Source organism: Patella vulgata, chromosome 6 (genome assembly GCF_932274485.2).
Source record: "Patella vulgata chromosome 6, xgPatVulg1.2, whole genome shotgun sequence".
Taxonomy (NCBI): Eukaryota; Metazoa; Mollusca; class Gastropoda; family Patellidae; genus Patella; species Patella vulgata.
The window spans coordinates 54,452,024-54,469,112 of NC_065884.2; the positions used below are offsets into that span (position 1 = coordinate 54,452,024).

The 17,089-nt window shown below is 33.8% G+C and overlaps 1 protein-coding gene across 1 annotated transcript; it reads right to left on the minus strand.

Moving 5' to 3' along the window:
* Positions 1-1,686: 1,686 nt before the first annotated feature.
* LOC126824327 (general transcription factor IIH subunit 3) lies at positions 1,687-17,031 on the minus strand. Its single transcript, XM_050553528.2, has 12 exons — positions 16,886-17,031; positions 15,999-16,084; positions 15,401-15,507; positions 14,656-14,837; positions 13,875-13,940; positions 13,281-13,339; positions 11,876-11,950; positions 10,797-10,850; positions 10,111-10,179; positions 3,264-3,399; positions 2,502-2,538; positions 1,687-2,221 (listed from the first exon to the last, which is right to left on the minus strand). The coding sequence occupies exons 1-12, from the start codon at positions 16,890-16,892 to the stop codon at positions 2,155-2,157; spliced, it is 945 nt and encodes a 314-aa protein (XP_050409485.1). The 5' UTR covers positions 16,893-17,031; the 3' UTR covers positions 1,687-2,154.
* Positions 17,032-17,089: the final 58 nt, after the last annotated feature.

Genomic DNA, 17,089 nt, shown 5'->3' on the forward strand with positions numbered 1-17,089 from the left:
TTCCTCCCATTGCTAAAGACCCCTACGTGCAAGCGAATTATTGAAATAAAATTGAACCATGTTAGTCCCGAAATGACATAGTTTGTGTCAGGTGGACGCTAAACCCAATTTCTCTCTCTCTTTCAATTGCTACAGATCAAAAGGGAGAGAAATCAAAAAGAGAGAGAGAAAGAAATGGGGTTTAACGTCCATGCGACACAAACTAGGTCGTTTCGGGACTAACATGGTTCATTTTTATTTCAACAATTCGCTTGCGCGTAGGGGTCTTTAGCAGTGGGAGGAAACCGGAGGACCTAGAGAAAACCCACGAGGTTGGACAGGCGACCCTACTCCTTGTCACGTACAACCGGGGAATCAAAACCACGCCAGTTGACTCAATGACATACTTTATGATACAGCACACACATGCTAACCACCCACCCCCACCCCCGAGAGAAATCAAAACAAGTATTAAAAGCAGCAGTAAATGATAACATACATAGGGAACTTTCAGGCTCGAATAATACACCCACCAGCAGTATTAAAGTTGTGAAAGCTAGCCTTGAAAAAAGGTTTAAAATTTGGAACAATCCCATCAGGTTTTATATAAGCTAATGACTGGTTTATCATTAATTACTTTGTGTGTACAAGTGACTCGCCATTGTGTAAATATGGAATCTTAAAATTTTGGTATGAATATTGTAGCCTCTATGGTACTTACAAGACATGTAGGCTTGAATGACAGACAAACATTTGTTTGGATTTAATATTGTCTTCACATGTGCCATAGATATAGTATTGTTGTCCAACAATGGAATTTGGAGAATAATCAAACCACACCTGTCCCCCACCCAATAATTGCTCCTATTTTCTGTTTGTTGTCGGTTGATATTATCTATATACATGTAAATAAAATCAAAGATGTCTGTGTGTGTGTGTTTGCCCATCACGCTTCTTTGCTGCGATCCACCCCCACATTATGTGCTATCAAATTAAACAGCATGACCCTGTGAATGTTTTTGCCCATTGAATTTGGGGCCTATAACACTTCATTGCCACCCCACATATGTGGTATCAAATTAACCAGCATGACCCCGCGCATGTTTCAGGCCATCGAATTTGGGTCCTGGAAGAATTTTGGGCCTAGGCAAACTGGGCCCCTGGCGAAGTCAGGTATCTTGCTAGTGATATATATAACCAGTCCAACTCATCTTATGTTACACTAGATCTACAGTATATAATTGATGAGTCTGTTTTAAATGTGATTGAATCCAAGCCGGGTGATTATATATTGATTTGTTCTTAATTAAATAATCAATATGAGTACATATTAACGTGATTAAGCCTTGATAAATTTGATACTTCTCTAAAATAATGCAACTTATGCACAGTTAGTATAATCAAAATAATGCTGAAATTGTGGGGTTTTTTAACTTTATGTTCCCCAAACATCTCCTTAATATCAATTTACATAACAATGACAACCAAGCCTACACACAACTTTCACAAATTCTGAATAGTCACCATACATTTTTATGTCAGTATTTCAAAGTGATTAAGATTGTTATTCAGGGCTAATGAAAATTAAATTAACCTATGATAGTTATAGGTTTTTCTTCTTTTTTTTTTGGCCTGGCAAATTTTTCTTATGTCTGATTTTTACACAAAAAAGAAAATTTATTTAAAAAAAAACACAAGAAAAAGATATTTGAATTAATTTCTCCTTTATTTACACATTGTATATTTAATGTTTCAGTGTTATAGTGTCATATTTGACAAATTTCTTCGAAGTCATTGCTATGAATACAAATTAATACACACGACTGGTTACATGTATCGATGTATCAAAATTGTTCTCTAGAAGACAGTTAATGATATTTGTATCGCAACACTTCTTCTGGTTTCCAAGATCAGGAGTGGCCAATACAAAGGTTTTTTTTACACATCCCTAAATATACACTGGAGCATCACCATAATATGCTTGTTAGAGTCGACTAGATACAATCCACATTAAAGCAAGTCCCCTATTCAGTATTAGAAGGGTTTCACTGTAATGTTGCTATTGGGGTTCACTGCTATAACAACTGGATATCTGCATTTACTACATTCATTCATAACTCACACAAACCGAATGTGGTAAACATTTCCTGAACCTACGTACACTTGTTATGTTTTTCAGCTTGCTAGTCTTTTTGATTTCTTCTTAAGCATTTTCGGTGGTCCCATGAATTTAAATGTTGTCCTGAAAATTAACAAAAAGAATCATTTACTGTATCAGTCATTTATTTTTTTATTTTTAAAATGGTAGTGATGGAGATAACTGTCCTAAAATAAATGACAAAAAAAGAGAAAGTTTATTGTCAAGACAAAACTTTGGCCATATTGTAAACAAACACAATATAATTTATTTTCTATAGTTCAATGTGTAATGCAACTAAATTCATATTTCTAATATAACATTATAAATATAAATATTACAGAAATAATGGATCAATATAACTTTAATAAGAAGTATTACTTACTGACATGTTGAGCAAATTGGACTAAAGGAACAATATACTGAAAATAAAAGAAATTCTATATTAAACGCTTATGTGCATTACCCCTCTGCACCTACTATTTCACTAAATTTCTAAATATGACTAGTTTCAGTTGTTTATCTTCATTAGCCCAGTCAGAGCAGAATAGTAGGACGTTAAACCCCCATTTCATTTCAGATTCAGATGGACTGTGTGTCTAAGAAATGGCTCTTAATTACCAGTAGTTTAATCCCGATAAATCAGACTAAAACAAAATAGTAATTTTTTTATATTAAGATTTATGTACATGTAATTCAGATCCTAATTGGGAATTCAAATGAAAAAATGAAATGACATCAGGTTTAATGTCCAACTGAGTTTATGGAGACTGGCATGTATACATCATTCATTGAACTATGAGGGGAATTTTGTACAGACAACAACGTTTCTGCCTACTTTTGAGGATTCTTTCATGTACAAAACAATAAATGGACCTCAGGATTTTGTCCTATTCTCCTGATTGGTGAATAGAATTCCAATAATTTGGTGAATAGGATTCCAATAATTTGGTGAATAGGATTCCAATAATTTGGTGAATATAATAATTAGGTGAATAAGATTCCAATAATGTGGTGAATATGATTCCAATAATTTACTTTTTCTGTGTTTTGATATTGTTTGATGTTATTAAACTATGGACAAACTATTGACGAAAGTTTTAGCCATTCCCAATCAGAGAATAGGATTATTTCATCTTCCACTTACTTGATAAACAAACAGAACAAACATAACCAATATCAATTAAATTTCTATGACAGAAACATGCTGCTCTATAGTCAACTTGTGCTTTAGGTGGTAAGGTGAGTTTACATCTCATTACTGGATCAGGTAAAAATACCCACTTGAAAAATACAAAAAAAACATTACAAATAATACATTTAATAAGTAAGTTATTTTAAGCATTCCCCCCTCCCAAATATAAGTAGGTTACCCACCCTACCGTAATATTGCCCTTTGTCTGAAATTGTATTTCTAATTAATGGCAAAAATAAAATAGGCCTATTTATGGTATTTATATGCCAGTGCAGATGATATATATAATAGTTCCGTCATCAACAAAATTGGTTAATTATTGGTATGTTGATGAGTATTCAAGATCCTAAGATTGGTTTTTAAAAAAAAAAAAACTCTGTGTACAATCTATGATCCTTTGGCTATTTGTGGCTAGCCCTCAGAAATTTGGGTATATATTATGTTAGCAGCCAACTCTTGTTTTATTCTTTATTGTCACTTAAAAGCATTACAAGTATCTTAGGTAAATCTTGTCCCATATGTATTATTAATTCCATCCTATTAAAAGCACTATTTTGGGTATATATTGTGTTAGCAACCAACTCTTGTTTTATTCTTTATTGTCACTTGAAAGCACTAGTGTTATTTGCAGTATTTTGTTCATCTCCGTACAATGACATTATTTCCGACGATCTCCCCAGATGAGCAAAAAAGTACTTTAAAATGTTAAATGTTATTCAGCCAGTGTTAAAATCAGTTTGTGTTGGCATAAAATTTACCTTCTTATCGTTTACAGTAAAACAAAGGAGTATTGCTTTTCCGTTGTGCTAATATTTTCGGACATGTATACACAAATTGATCTAAGACTTCAGAATAAGAAGCTACACCTACACATTGTGTTGTCTTAATATCTATTAGGGCTGTTTGATCAATACCTATTTGATTATGGTGCCATATTGACATTTGACAAGACTGTACATGTCATGACATCATGGTTCAAATTTCCTGTCTCTAATAGCATCAACATTTGTCATGTCAGATGAGACTATAATTACATGTCAGAGAAACCTTGTCGGTGTTGAAGATGGAGGAAATAATACGCTAACATGTGACAGTTTAATGTATCAAGTCTCCCGTCTGCTAACTACAAGAGTTTAAAATAAAACTGATCTGTTATCATTATTGATTTTTTGTCTTTTTCTTCCTTTCAAAATAAAACAATCAGAATTGTTAATGTACGCAATTGAATAAATTTGAGATTAAAGCATTATCTACAATAGAACTGACAATATTTCTTTATCAATGAAGAGGGCTGTGGTGGTATTATATAGTTGTTTGGAAGGGACGAAAAACCATTGACTTGTTTATACATTGGCGTGCACGTAAAAAAGAACCCTTGACAGTTGGAATTTGGTACAAGAGTAGATCGTAGCACTGCTGTCGAGGCAAAATTTCCCTCGTAGTATACTGCACAGTGTATGCCCGTCTTCAGTGCAGAAAAATAGGACTTAAATTTCATTTCATTTCTTTATCAATGAAGAGAGTCATTTCTATGTGTAGGCGTATTATGCCGTCAACCTGTCGGTCCACCAAATTTGCTGAGAAGCATTGGGGTCATAAGTGGATGTTCTCATTTATAAGTCTATGTACCGGTACAAAATATTAATTAAGATGCATTATGTAAGAGGTAAAACTGACTGTTGCAGGTTTTTATTTTGGCTTCAAATGTTTTTTAAACTATTATTAAGACATTAATTCACATGGCAAGCCTATAATCAACTCTGTAGATCATCTGTAGATTTAAATGAATTGAAACACTGTCGCCATTTAATGATTTAATTTAAAAATGGTTAATTGCTACAATAATAAACAATCTATACCACATTGTAAACACTCCAAATAGTGCCAAATTCACACAGAATAAAGTAATTTGAATGAAAATTTTCAATATATTAATTTTGTATTATCTATTTTTGAAGTATTATAGCAAGGATGGCCAGCTCTTCATCTAAATCTTACACAATGCATCTTTAATATCAAAATTTCCTATCAAGATCTTATAGACAAGTAATGGCCTAACCAAAACTTAATTCTAAGCAGGGGTTACTGAGTCTTTTGAATTATTTACCAGCTCAATACATTTAATATTTTAGAAAGATCATGAACTTCAAAATGGATTCCTGTTTTTTAGATCTGCAGCATGTTGCTTTAATCAGCTAAATCACGCTAACATCATCTCTTGAATATATCATCTTTGATTTGCTACCATCATTACAAGAGTTTAGAACTAAAGCTGTACTAACATCTTCTATTGATTCTATCGTTCTTCAAGTGAGTTGTGATAATATATATAAATCAATAAAATGGTTTAAAACTTCCTCATACTTGTAAAGAAACACAAAGCTATGCTCAATCTAACTACCTTTAGTTAAATATCATATAAAGCTATCTTACTTGATCAATAAACCTTCTTTCTTAAAGGGCCAATCAGGATAATATTTTGGAGAATGAAACTGCTTAATTTTGTGTTAAAACTCCTTTATATCCCGTACCTAAGGGCCGATCAACTACATGTAATTCAATATTTCTGATATGTTTTCAAACAACTTACACCCGTCAGTCTTCATCTGAAAATGAAGACCGGTGTCCCAAGCTGTATTATGCAGTGTCTGGATAAAACCAGACTTTTATTTTATAAAAACAATGTGTAGGTGAAATTTACCTTTCGTTATCCAGTACGGCACATGGGTCATTCACTGTATAGACCTCTAAATGAACGGCGATAGAGTATCAGGTCACCCAACGAAAAAAATGACCAGAAATCTTAAAAGGGTTACGTGTCCAGATAAGCATTTTTGACGTTCACGTCCAAACAACTCAATATTTTGAGCTGAAATTTTGAGGCAGGGTAAATACACCATTCCTCTATATTTTGGCACTTAAATTTCATACGAACTCTGACTTTTATTTTTGAGACTCTTTTCAAATCGGGATAGTCCCTTTAAGATGCACATTGTGTGGGTCATGTTAGAATAGACACATGTTGGGCCTAAATTTACCATAACGTATTTGGTTAATAAGCTTGGTATTAAAATTTCTATTGGGTAAAATCTTTTAATGGGCCACTTTTTAATCTCACTGAATCAATGCCAGGAGATTATGTATTATTGATATTCTAGATTTGTTTTCTTAATTAAGAGCTAAATCTGCCAAATGCAGATCTTTGGTTTGGCTTCAAATGTTATATATTAATCATTAATAAGACATTTATTCAGATGCCATGCCCGTAATCAACATTGTTCTTCAAATGGCAATAACTCTGCTCACAATGAAGTGAGAGAGAGAGAAATGGGGTTTTACGTCCACTCGACACAAACTAGGTCATTTCGGGACTAACATATGGTTTTTAATTTTATTTCAATAATTCGCTTGCGCGTAGGGGTCTTTAGCAGTGGGAGGAAACCAGAGGACCCGGAGAAAACCCACGAGGTTGGACAGGCGACCCTACTCCTTGTCACATACAACCGGGGATTGGAAACCACGCCAGTCGACTCAATGACAGACTTTATGATACAGCGCGCGCACGCTAACCATTCAGCCATCCAACCCCCCTCACAATGAAGTAATCTGACTAAAATTTTCAACAATCCCTTTTTCAATATCTATTTATGAACTATTATACCAAGAATTGTCAGCTCTTTATCGAAATCTTACATACATGCATCTTTAAACAATCAATATGAATACACTTTTAGCATCAATTAAGCTGTGAAAAATATGATATTGGTTGAATACAAATAACGATCAGCTTTCATGACACTTGAAATTAATTTTGCACACATTATAATATCATGTCTCAACCAACACATAGCTTTAATTTCCAAAATAACAAGCAATAAGTCTGTGCAAATAGCAAAGGTAGGTTGCCAGGCAACCAAACATATGCTCATTAAAATAATCAAGTTGAATAACACTTGAGAATTATTGTTGAAACAAGCTAAGGCAAGTTGAACAAACCATAAATTATAACAGTGTAGCCTACTCTGTTCCATTGTATTAATGTAAGTTTCTGAATCAACCATATTAAACAACCTATTTAAATTCCACCAAAGATCCAGTGATAATGTTGTTATCAGAGAGTTAGTAAAGAATGTAAATCTGGGTGTTAAACCTAGCAACACCATAAAAGCTGGACAAGCTATCAAAATTTCATGAAGATCTGATGACAAACTGTGTTAACAAACTTTGGTAATCAACGGGCATAACTATTTGAGTTATTGTAAGTCATCAACTACATGTATATGTTGTCAAGCAATAAAACTTACAACAACAGCAACTAAATTGTCTGAGCAGTCGATAAATGTTGTCACATTTTTATTCTTTACTAGGTACGATTTATTATATTACAAGACACTAAAAACTGATCAAGGGCAACAACATATAAAGTAATTATGAGAAATAACTAGATGGTAGTTTTAGCTTTTAGGTTATCAAAATTCAATGAAAACAATTGGGTGTTTGTTTTATTTCAAGAACATAAACACTGCACATCCATTTCCAATTAATCAAATAATAATCTTAGTATTCAGCGAGTAAACAAAGATTTTCCAAAGGGATCAAGGGCTATAACTCTGAAGGTAATTTTATGGATATGGTTGAAAACATATAGGATTCTTCACCTCATCATCTAATGAACATAAATGCTATGTATAAATAGCATTTTAGAGTGCTCACAAGCAACGGTGGAAGAGAGACAGGCGATCAACATTAATGACATTACCATTACTTTTTAAAAGTAATCATTACAATGTAATTAATTACCATTACCCATTAAACATACATTATACAAGAGCTAAATCTGATTATTGCAAGTCTTTATTTAGGCTTCAGATGTCATAGAAATTATAAATTAGATCTTTATTTACACAACAAGCACAAAATCAACTCTGTAGACCCACGGATGGCTTGGATTCGCTTGGATTTAAACAGGATTTCATTGATTGATTAAATTTTTAAATGGTGTCGTAGGCAGAGATTAACCGTTACGTTGACGTCATACTCCCGGAAATAATTTTAGATCGAGGCTAAATGATAGATTGCATGAAGCGAGGCCGCATGTCAGTCAATTTGATTGAAAGTTCGATATATACGGCCTTGATATTATGTTTAGTTGTGGTTAAAATGAGAGTTTGGATGTCGGTATTATACACTCTTTTGTCACTTGCGTTTACAGAAAAATTATAGAAATTGATAAACATCGCAGCTAACATCACCCCAGTTGAATTGCAGCTCCATTGGATCACTGTTCGGGAGTTACGTAGGCCTACCAGTTACAGTACAAGAGTACACGCAGGCTAACAAGAAGTCGGCTATAATTATGCCTCATTGATTTGGTCCATTCCTTTCAAACTTTCGCTTCTTATCTATATATTAAAAGTCTTATTTTTAATTTGTAGTAAAAATAAATGTGATACGCCTTTTATTGCAACCCCGTCTCAAACCACAGCCATTGAAAACGTTACTTGATAATCGAGATTATGTAGGTGGAGTTAACGCCTGTCAATCAAACGATCGTCTTTTCTCGGAGACGGTGAAGAGAGAGTTGACTAGTATTTCTAGTCAAAAAACAAAATCAAACTCAAAATAATCCTTGATTCACTATAGTAGATATTTGTGTATGAATTGTTATTTCTATAAATTATAACATTGAATGTGGGTGTATAAAAATCGAATTTGGTTGAGTTTGTATTACTGACAGAAGGCATGCCTCTGGTGCAAGTCATTGGTAAGAGAAAAGGTTTTCCTTTCAAAAATAAATGTAAGGTGGAGGGCAGACATAATGCATTTACATAGATGTCAATTTTATGTCAGTCCATAATAGATTCAACTACACGAGTATACATTAAGAATTTGTCCAGAGATTTACATGCAATGATGACAGAAAAGGTTATCTTAGTGACTATTGTTAGGAAATCCAGTGGATTGCCTCTTCATTGTGCCTGTGTCCACAGCTACTTGAAATGTCATGACCAAGGAAAGAAAAAGGGTCATAAATCTGGTATAAATATCCAGTTGATAGGTCAGTCTGTGGTGTAATTTACTTTATGCAGGGATATTTAATAGTGTGTGTGTGTTGGGGGGGGGGGATGGGGTACTATCATTATAAATCCCCCAAGAAGAGGCTGGAAACGAAATGAGGTTCAACAGTATTGAAAACCCAACGTTTTAGCCATTTTTTCTACACTAATATTTCTTATAAGTTAATTAACTTGCCCTGTTTCCAGTTTCTACTTTGACTTAAAGGTAGGCTAGAAACAAAACCTTTAAGTTACAACATACGCCATACATTGTACTATGAGGGAAATTTTGCCCGGACAGCGGCACTGCAGCCTACTCTTATATTGAATTCCATCTGTCGAGGGATCTTTTACATGCACGACAATGCGTACATGAGACCTCAGTTTTTTCGTCCCATCCGAACGATAAGACAGCTGTCCTTGTCATGCTCCCGGATTGGGATGGTCTAGTGGTCTAGAGTGTCATGCTTCGAGCTCTAGCTGCCCGGTCACCTCTGGCTTGTGGTTGTGGTTTCAATCCCTAGTGTGATCGTATGTGGCTTGGAGATAGGGGTGCCTTCCCAACCTCACGGGTTTAATCCGGAAACCCTAGTTTACTTCCACAGGAAAGACCCCCTCGGGTGCACTAAGCATAATAAAATAAAACAACTTGTCTGCGATATCACCATCGCTGAAAGCAGATGTTAAACACTAATAGAAGTGTGACACTTGTGGAAACATGATAAATAAGAGTAAAGGTTTACCAGAAGATACTGTAATAGACCAGACATCTGTGGTACTTTCAGATACATTCCTCCCGTTATATCACATGCCTGAATATATATATAAATAGTTATACATATATGTAAATTTAAATCAATTGTTATACAGATATATGGATAAACATATAGTAATCATGTTTGACAAATTTAAAGCTCCAACATGTCAGAATAACAGTTTAGATATCAAATTTAAGACCATAAACAATCAAAAGTTATGGCAATTTAAAGTTTACATTGGTTTCTATAGAATACTAATTTTGTTACCTTTTTCGTAAAAGACCGCCCATTCTTAAAGAAGCTTTTTTTTTAATATTTTAAAGTAGCTCAAATATAGTCTTTACAATGAAATCTACATATATATTTATGACTGTAGATTATCTGTTTGGTTGTCTGTCTGGGCTGAAATTTGGGCTTTAAAGTCAGATCAAACTATGTGGTGAAATAAGCCTGGTGGTGTTGCACTGCCACTTCGGATTACACTACTTTCAGTTTCTCAAAACTCCTATAAGGGAGCATCGAAGGGCTCTGCTACCCACACAATACCGAGTAAACAGCTAGTAGTACATATTTTGATTTTTGAGATGGGTTTGTTATGCCTTTAACCTATATAAACTTTAGATTAGTCGATAAAAAACATACATAGTATAAATAGAAACAAATTTACATACCTGTTGTAGAAGCCCAGAATCATTATCCAAGATGCAGGCATCAATAACTACATTCTAAATATAGAAAATATAAATAACATAAGATTGCATAGTCTAATATATCTTCAAATTATAATATATCATATAAATGTTATTGCCTTTTCAAAGATCTAAAATGAGATGGACCAAATCGCAACACAATAAACCTATAGCTTTATGCAGAATAAAAAGAAATATATACTCTTCAAAAAAAAGTAGGGGATATTCAGAAACAATACAAAACTGCGGAAATGCACTGCTGTTTTACAGGCAACCAGTGTATGTTAATAACAGGTCAATTGCCTACACATGAACATAAACAGTTCATATCGGTGGCTTATCTGACGGCCCCATTTCACTCGCAAAGAGATACACTGTCAAAAGTGAAAATGGACGTTTTTGAATTTTGTCTTAATGAGTAATTACTCCACCAATCCTCAGACATTCAGCAATTCGTCGTAGCATGCTCCTAATCAACCGTACAATCACGATTTGGGGCAATCTGACCCACTCCTCTTGCAGTGCCATGGCCAATTCTTGCAGTGTTGTCGGTTGACGTTGACATCGACGAACATGTCTCCCGATCAAATTAAACGTAACACACTAAAGCAAAGATAGGCTAAACAGTAAATCTTATGCAAGAACCGATAGGAAAGCAAACATGGATAGGATAAACCAGCAAGCGGCAGTTTTCATCAACCCTTCCTTGAAGTGTCAAATTTGACAATAAACCCCTCCCACGTGTATGGCGCTATTGCGTGTCGCATATGCAACTCAGTGGGTCTGTTGGGGCGATAAGTTCTTCATCTGTGAACATACTCTCAAAGCATGTCAAATGTCCATGACTATTTATCATATCGCAACAGGCATAGGTATTTGCATTTCAATATCCCCTACTTTTTTTGAAGAGTATATTATGGATCATCAATTAACTTCAAATATTCTAATTCTAAAAAATCTTCATTCACAAAGAACCATGATGCGACAAAATCAAAATCGATAAAGTAAGACTACATGTATATCTATAACAAAAGCTATGAATCTGACCCAACACAACTTACCTGTTTTTGTGCTGTAAATACTGCATTCATAAAATTCATATATTGAGCTGCATTATCTTCAGATCCTTTTATTACCTAGAATTAAACAACAAAAAAATACACCAGATTATCAAATGTGTCTTTTTTTCATAAAATGGGGCCACAGTTATTGAGAGGTAGAGCACTGGCCCCTTGACAAAAAAAAACCAGGTCTGAATCAAGGCTTGGATAAAGAAAAACTTTAAGAATTTTTCAAGCTTTCTAGAGGCGGTACATACAGGACTGACATAGGAAGCTTGCCCAGCCATTCAGAATGTATGAAAAACAGAGGTCCACTCATGTACACTGTGTTGTGCATAGACTAACTTCTACCCTTCTCATTGCACATGTAACTATTATGTTAATGTCAAAATGACAAAAATATTGCGTTGACAAGACTTTAAATTTCAACCCTATTCTATTCCCACAATAAATATCAAGTTTTACTTTGGAATCCAAAGTTTGGATACAACCATTTATTCTATTTATCAAGACATTTAAATAGAAAGCAGGTGTACAAAATGATACAAGATGGGACTACAGTCTATTCTATCTTTAAATTTGAAATTTAATTTAAGTTTAATTGGTGTCATTTTATTTGTGAAAACTACATAGATATTTGGTATGCCACTGGATAAGAGAGTCAGTGACACTGTAGAAATCTTATCAATGATAGTTTAAATTTGTCACAAAAAATCTGAAGTAAAAACGAATTTAACCATGAATAAGTACTTTAACCTAGTTACTACTACCTCTTGCTCTTTAAAGGTCATTTGATATAAAAAGATAGAACTGGAAAACCAGACACTAATGGGAGACAACTCTGCTTAATTCAAACCAAAAATGGAGCACAAAGATACATATCTTGGTTAAAGATATATTAGTTAAGAGTTTAATAAAGAGTTGGCCATTCTTGCTATAACAATTCAAAAATAGATGATGAAAATATTGAATATTTCAGTCAAATTACTTTATTCTGAACGACGTTATCACTGTTGAAATCAACACTTTATGTCAACGCTAGCCTGCTATACTTATTGGATTATGATCTGATTTTCTGCTCAAGTTTCATTCGTGATTTAATCATGAAATGGATAATCGAGACTATGTTTTTTTATCATACCAACTTTAGCAATGATGATCGAGGCTAGGCTGAAATTTCAATCGCTTAATTCTCGATTCATAGTGGATCAATTTGACTGAAATTTTCAACAAATTCCCTTTACATTATCTACTATAGCGAGAACTGCCAGCTCTTTATCTAATCTCCCATAATGGATCTTTAATTAATGTCTTATTAATAATTTAGATAAAATTTCAGGCCTAAAGAAAGACCTGCAATAGGCAGATTTAGCTTTTGCATAATGTATGTTTAATATATTATTACCAGAATTCTAGATGATACATCTTCTCCTACTGACGCCTCTTTCTCCATTCTATGAATGTCTAACTAAAGGTCAAGGTTAAAATAATACATTGTATATATAATAGATCTATAGTACTATTGCCAAAAGTTTATTTCCAAGTAAATAGAGGATATTTGTCGTTTTAGAGCGAATAATATATTTTATTTCATCGAGAAGCAAGAAAACGTTTTCTAGCTTAGAGATGAAATAAAATGTTATTCACGACAAAACGACAAATGTTCTATTTATTTTATGATTTTACAATCATTTTAGGTAAAAACAACTAGCCAGTGGAATAACACTTTTATTTCACTGATGAAACGTGGTATTCCACTACTGATCATAAAATAAACCTCACTATTTTACTTTTAGAGTTGGACTATATTTAGGCCTAATCAACATACAAGATTTAATGTCTTACTTATGCTAGTTTCCCTTTAAACCACGCAAAAACACACCAGACACATAATCAAATTTTTGGAAATCTCATTTGCCGCATTTCATTCATTCTATCATGGAGCTTGACAATTTGGCAAAGAATTTTATGATCAACATGATATTTTTAAAAAGGATACAACACAGTGCCATGGACATTGCTCCAGCTATTAAGGAATCTGAATACAATTCACCTTCAAGTTTATCTGAAAATAAAAAAGTACAGGGTTTAAATACCTGCCATATAAAATAGATCATATAGCTGATTCAGGGATCTATTTACTTTAATTGATAATTTTCTGATTTATTACTATCATTTTGAATTTTTAGTTTTTGTTATGCGATGTTAATTAAAACTAATGTAATCTGATCTATTTGTCTCCATGGAAATCTGAAAACTCACCAAGAACAGCCCAAAAATTGATCACTACAATTACATTAAATATAAGGACTAAAAATATTTGATTGGTAAAATTAGCACCCAACGATAGAATTAGTTGTGTCCTTGTTTTTGATCCACTGTATGATTTTGTGTTTAAAATGAAATTGGGTTTAACATCCTATTATTCTGCTCAGACTAGGCTAATGAAGACGGGCATACGCCTTACAATGAGTGTGCTAATAGAGAAATTTTTTTGTGCAGACCCTATATCCTGCACTACTGACATGCCGGAAATTCCAGATAAACTTTAGTAGCTAACACCTCCAGGTTGGCAAGCCAACGTTTTATTCATTGAGACACCACAGTCCAACCAGTAATGTAACCAGAGATATTAATCGGCTGACTATAGTTGGCTGCAGCACTCTAACGGCTAATTGATACAAAAATGAACCCTCTACATACAGTATTGTAAATCAATCTATTTTTGACTCAAGTACAAAGAGTTAATTAATACGTGTTGATAAAAGTTAAATACTAACCATTAAATATTAAGTTTTGAATTTCAGATTTAATAGTTTCATTAAACTGGGCAAATAATTCATATTTTCCATCATTTTGACCAATTTGTGGAACTTTTACTGAATTTTCTTCTGTTTCATTCTCTGTATCTACAACGGGATCAATGGTGACTGGTTCTTTCGGTAATGGATACAAGAAACAACTGAAAGTAGTATAATCACCAAATAATATAACAATTTCCGTGTGTTACATATTCTTATCTTCTGGGTTTCTTTTTAATTGTAAACCAAACGAAAACATTTTTGAGGGCATTGTTGGTCCAATAATATTTGATCAATTTTAGCCTCATAACTATAAGTTTTAGTGGCAGGTATGTACAAATCTGGAACAACTAATTTCACTTGCCAAATAAAGTGGGGTTTAACGTTCTACTTTTCTACACGAACAGGGCTAATTAAGACAGATAAGACTACTAATGGAATGCCAACTTGGAATAGTACTTTAACATGCACAATAACGTGTCCATGAATGAGGTCTCAGTGTTTGTCCCATCCAAACACCTAGACACTTTTCCTTGCCAGACCCCCTTTACTGCATCAATGACAAGAGGGAATTACACTGGCAAATCCTGGTTAGTCATGATCCAGCACCTTATGCACCGAGCCACCGCAGAATACAGAAGAAGGCAAGGTTTAAATTGAATAAATCAAATTCCTAGTCTTCCAATACAATAATAAATCCATTAGGCCAAGTTTGTAAGCTTACCTTTTATTTGTATGAGCAGCTATAACTGCCAGTTTATTAGAATGACTGAACATTAAGTGAGAATTAGCAAACACCATGACCGAGTTGAGACATGTGGATAAACAGGACTGTAGGAAAAAAAGAAAAGAATTCAAGTGAGTGAAATGTATTTCCTACTTATTCTTATCAAACCAATTATAGGAGATCTATTATAAATTTGAGGTGTGAGAGAGCGACAGAGAAATGGGGTTTAACGTCCAGGGCACACAAACTAGGCTATTTCGGGACTAACATATGGTTTAATTTTATTTCAATAATTCGCTTGCACGTAGGGGTCTTTAGCAGTGGGAGGAAACCGGAGGACCCAGAGAAAACCCACGAGGTTGGACAGGCGACCCTACTCCTTGTCACGTACAACCGGCGGTTCAAAACCACACCAGTTGACTCAATGACAGGTCTTATGATACAGCGCATGTGTGCTAACCATTCGGCCATCCAACTCCCCAAATATGAGGTGAGTCCAGGAGACCCGTGTGCAAGGAGAATAATCACTCATAATGGTCTGAAAGCATCAAGATTACATACTGTTACCAAAAATGGATCAGCTAACTATACTTACATTGGCTCCAGATTTTGAGTTTGTCTGACCCCACCATATTGGATTTGTATCCAAGATAATAACTAGCAGACTACTGTTATTTTTGTCTGAAAAATGCAAACAAAATCGATTGAGATAAATTAAAAAATATAGTCTATGTAGATTTCATGGATGTTTTTAATTGTCACAGATTGAGTTGAGAGGTATTACATCTATTTTAAAAATGGACTAAAAAACCTTTCTGGTACCTTCTTTAATATAAGAATGGACTTTAGGTTAACTGATCAGTGACATGTGTGCATTTTCAAATTAAACTTTTTAAAGAAGTTAATACCATAAAGCACATTTTAGTGAGTTCCTGCATGTAGTTAGTGCTAAACCATTTTGGTCATCTGTAGATAAGATATAACTATGGATCTGGATAGTGAATTTGTTATTGGGATTATGCCAGTTAATAGTGCTGGACCGCCATGGCCTTCAAATTCACTGATGCATAACCTTTTCTGGCAAGTTAATGAATAGTAATTGTGTTCCATAATATGTTTTTGTGTTTATTATGTATGTCAATTGCTAAATGCCGCTCAAAGAAGAAGTTAATGAAAGCAGACGTAAACTACTATTATAGTGTAGTGTTCTAGTGTAGTGTCGTGTATAACAATGCTGTGAAATCTGAAAACATATTTTGTATAGCTTAACATAAATTAGCCAGGGCTGCAGCAAATTTCAGTTAGAATTGGTCTCCCTCTGAATAATCTTGTAACATAATGAATTATTTGTTTCAAACCATCCAATATATCAGACATATATATTTCTTGCCAGATTCAAGTTTGTTTACTTCTAAGTTCAACTTGATTGATGAACAATTAAAAGTTCATATAGCACAAAATGTTCCCAAGTAATTTTACTACCTGACATCTTGAAATAGTGGTTTCGGTTTTATGGAAAGTTATTCGTTATTTATTCATTTTAACAAATTCTAATTAAAACAGAGCTTAATGTTTTGTTTCCATCAACGAAGAAACTTATAAACACGCATCCTATCTTCTTTCATAGGTTTATCGTCTCGATCAACCGGTATACTTATAAAAAATGTGACGAACAATTTGATTGGA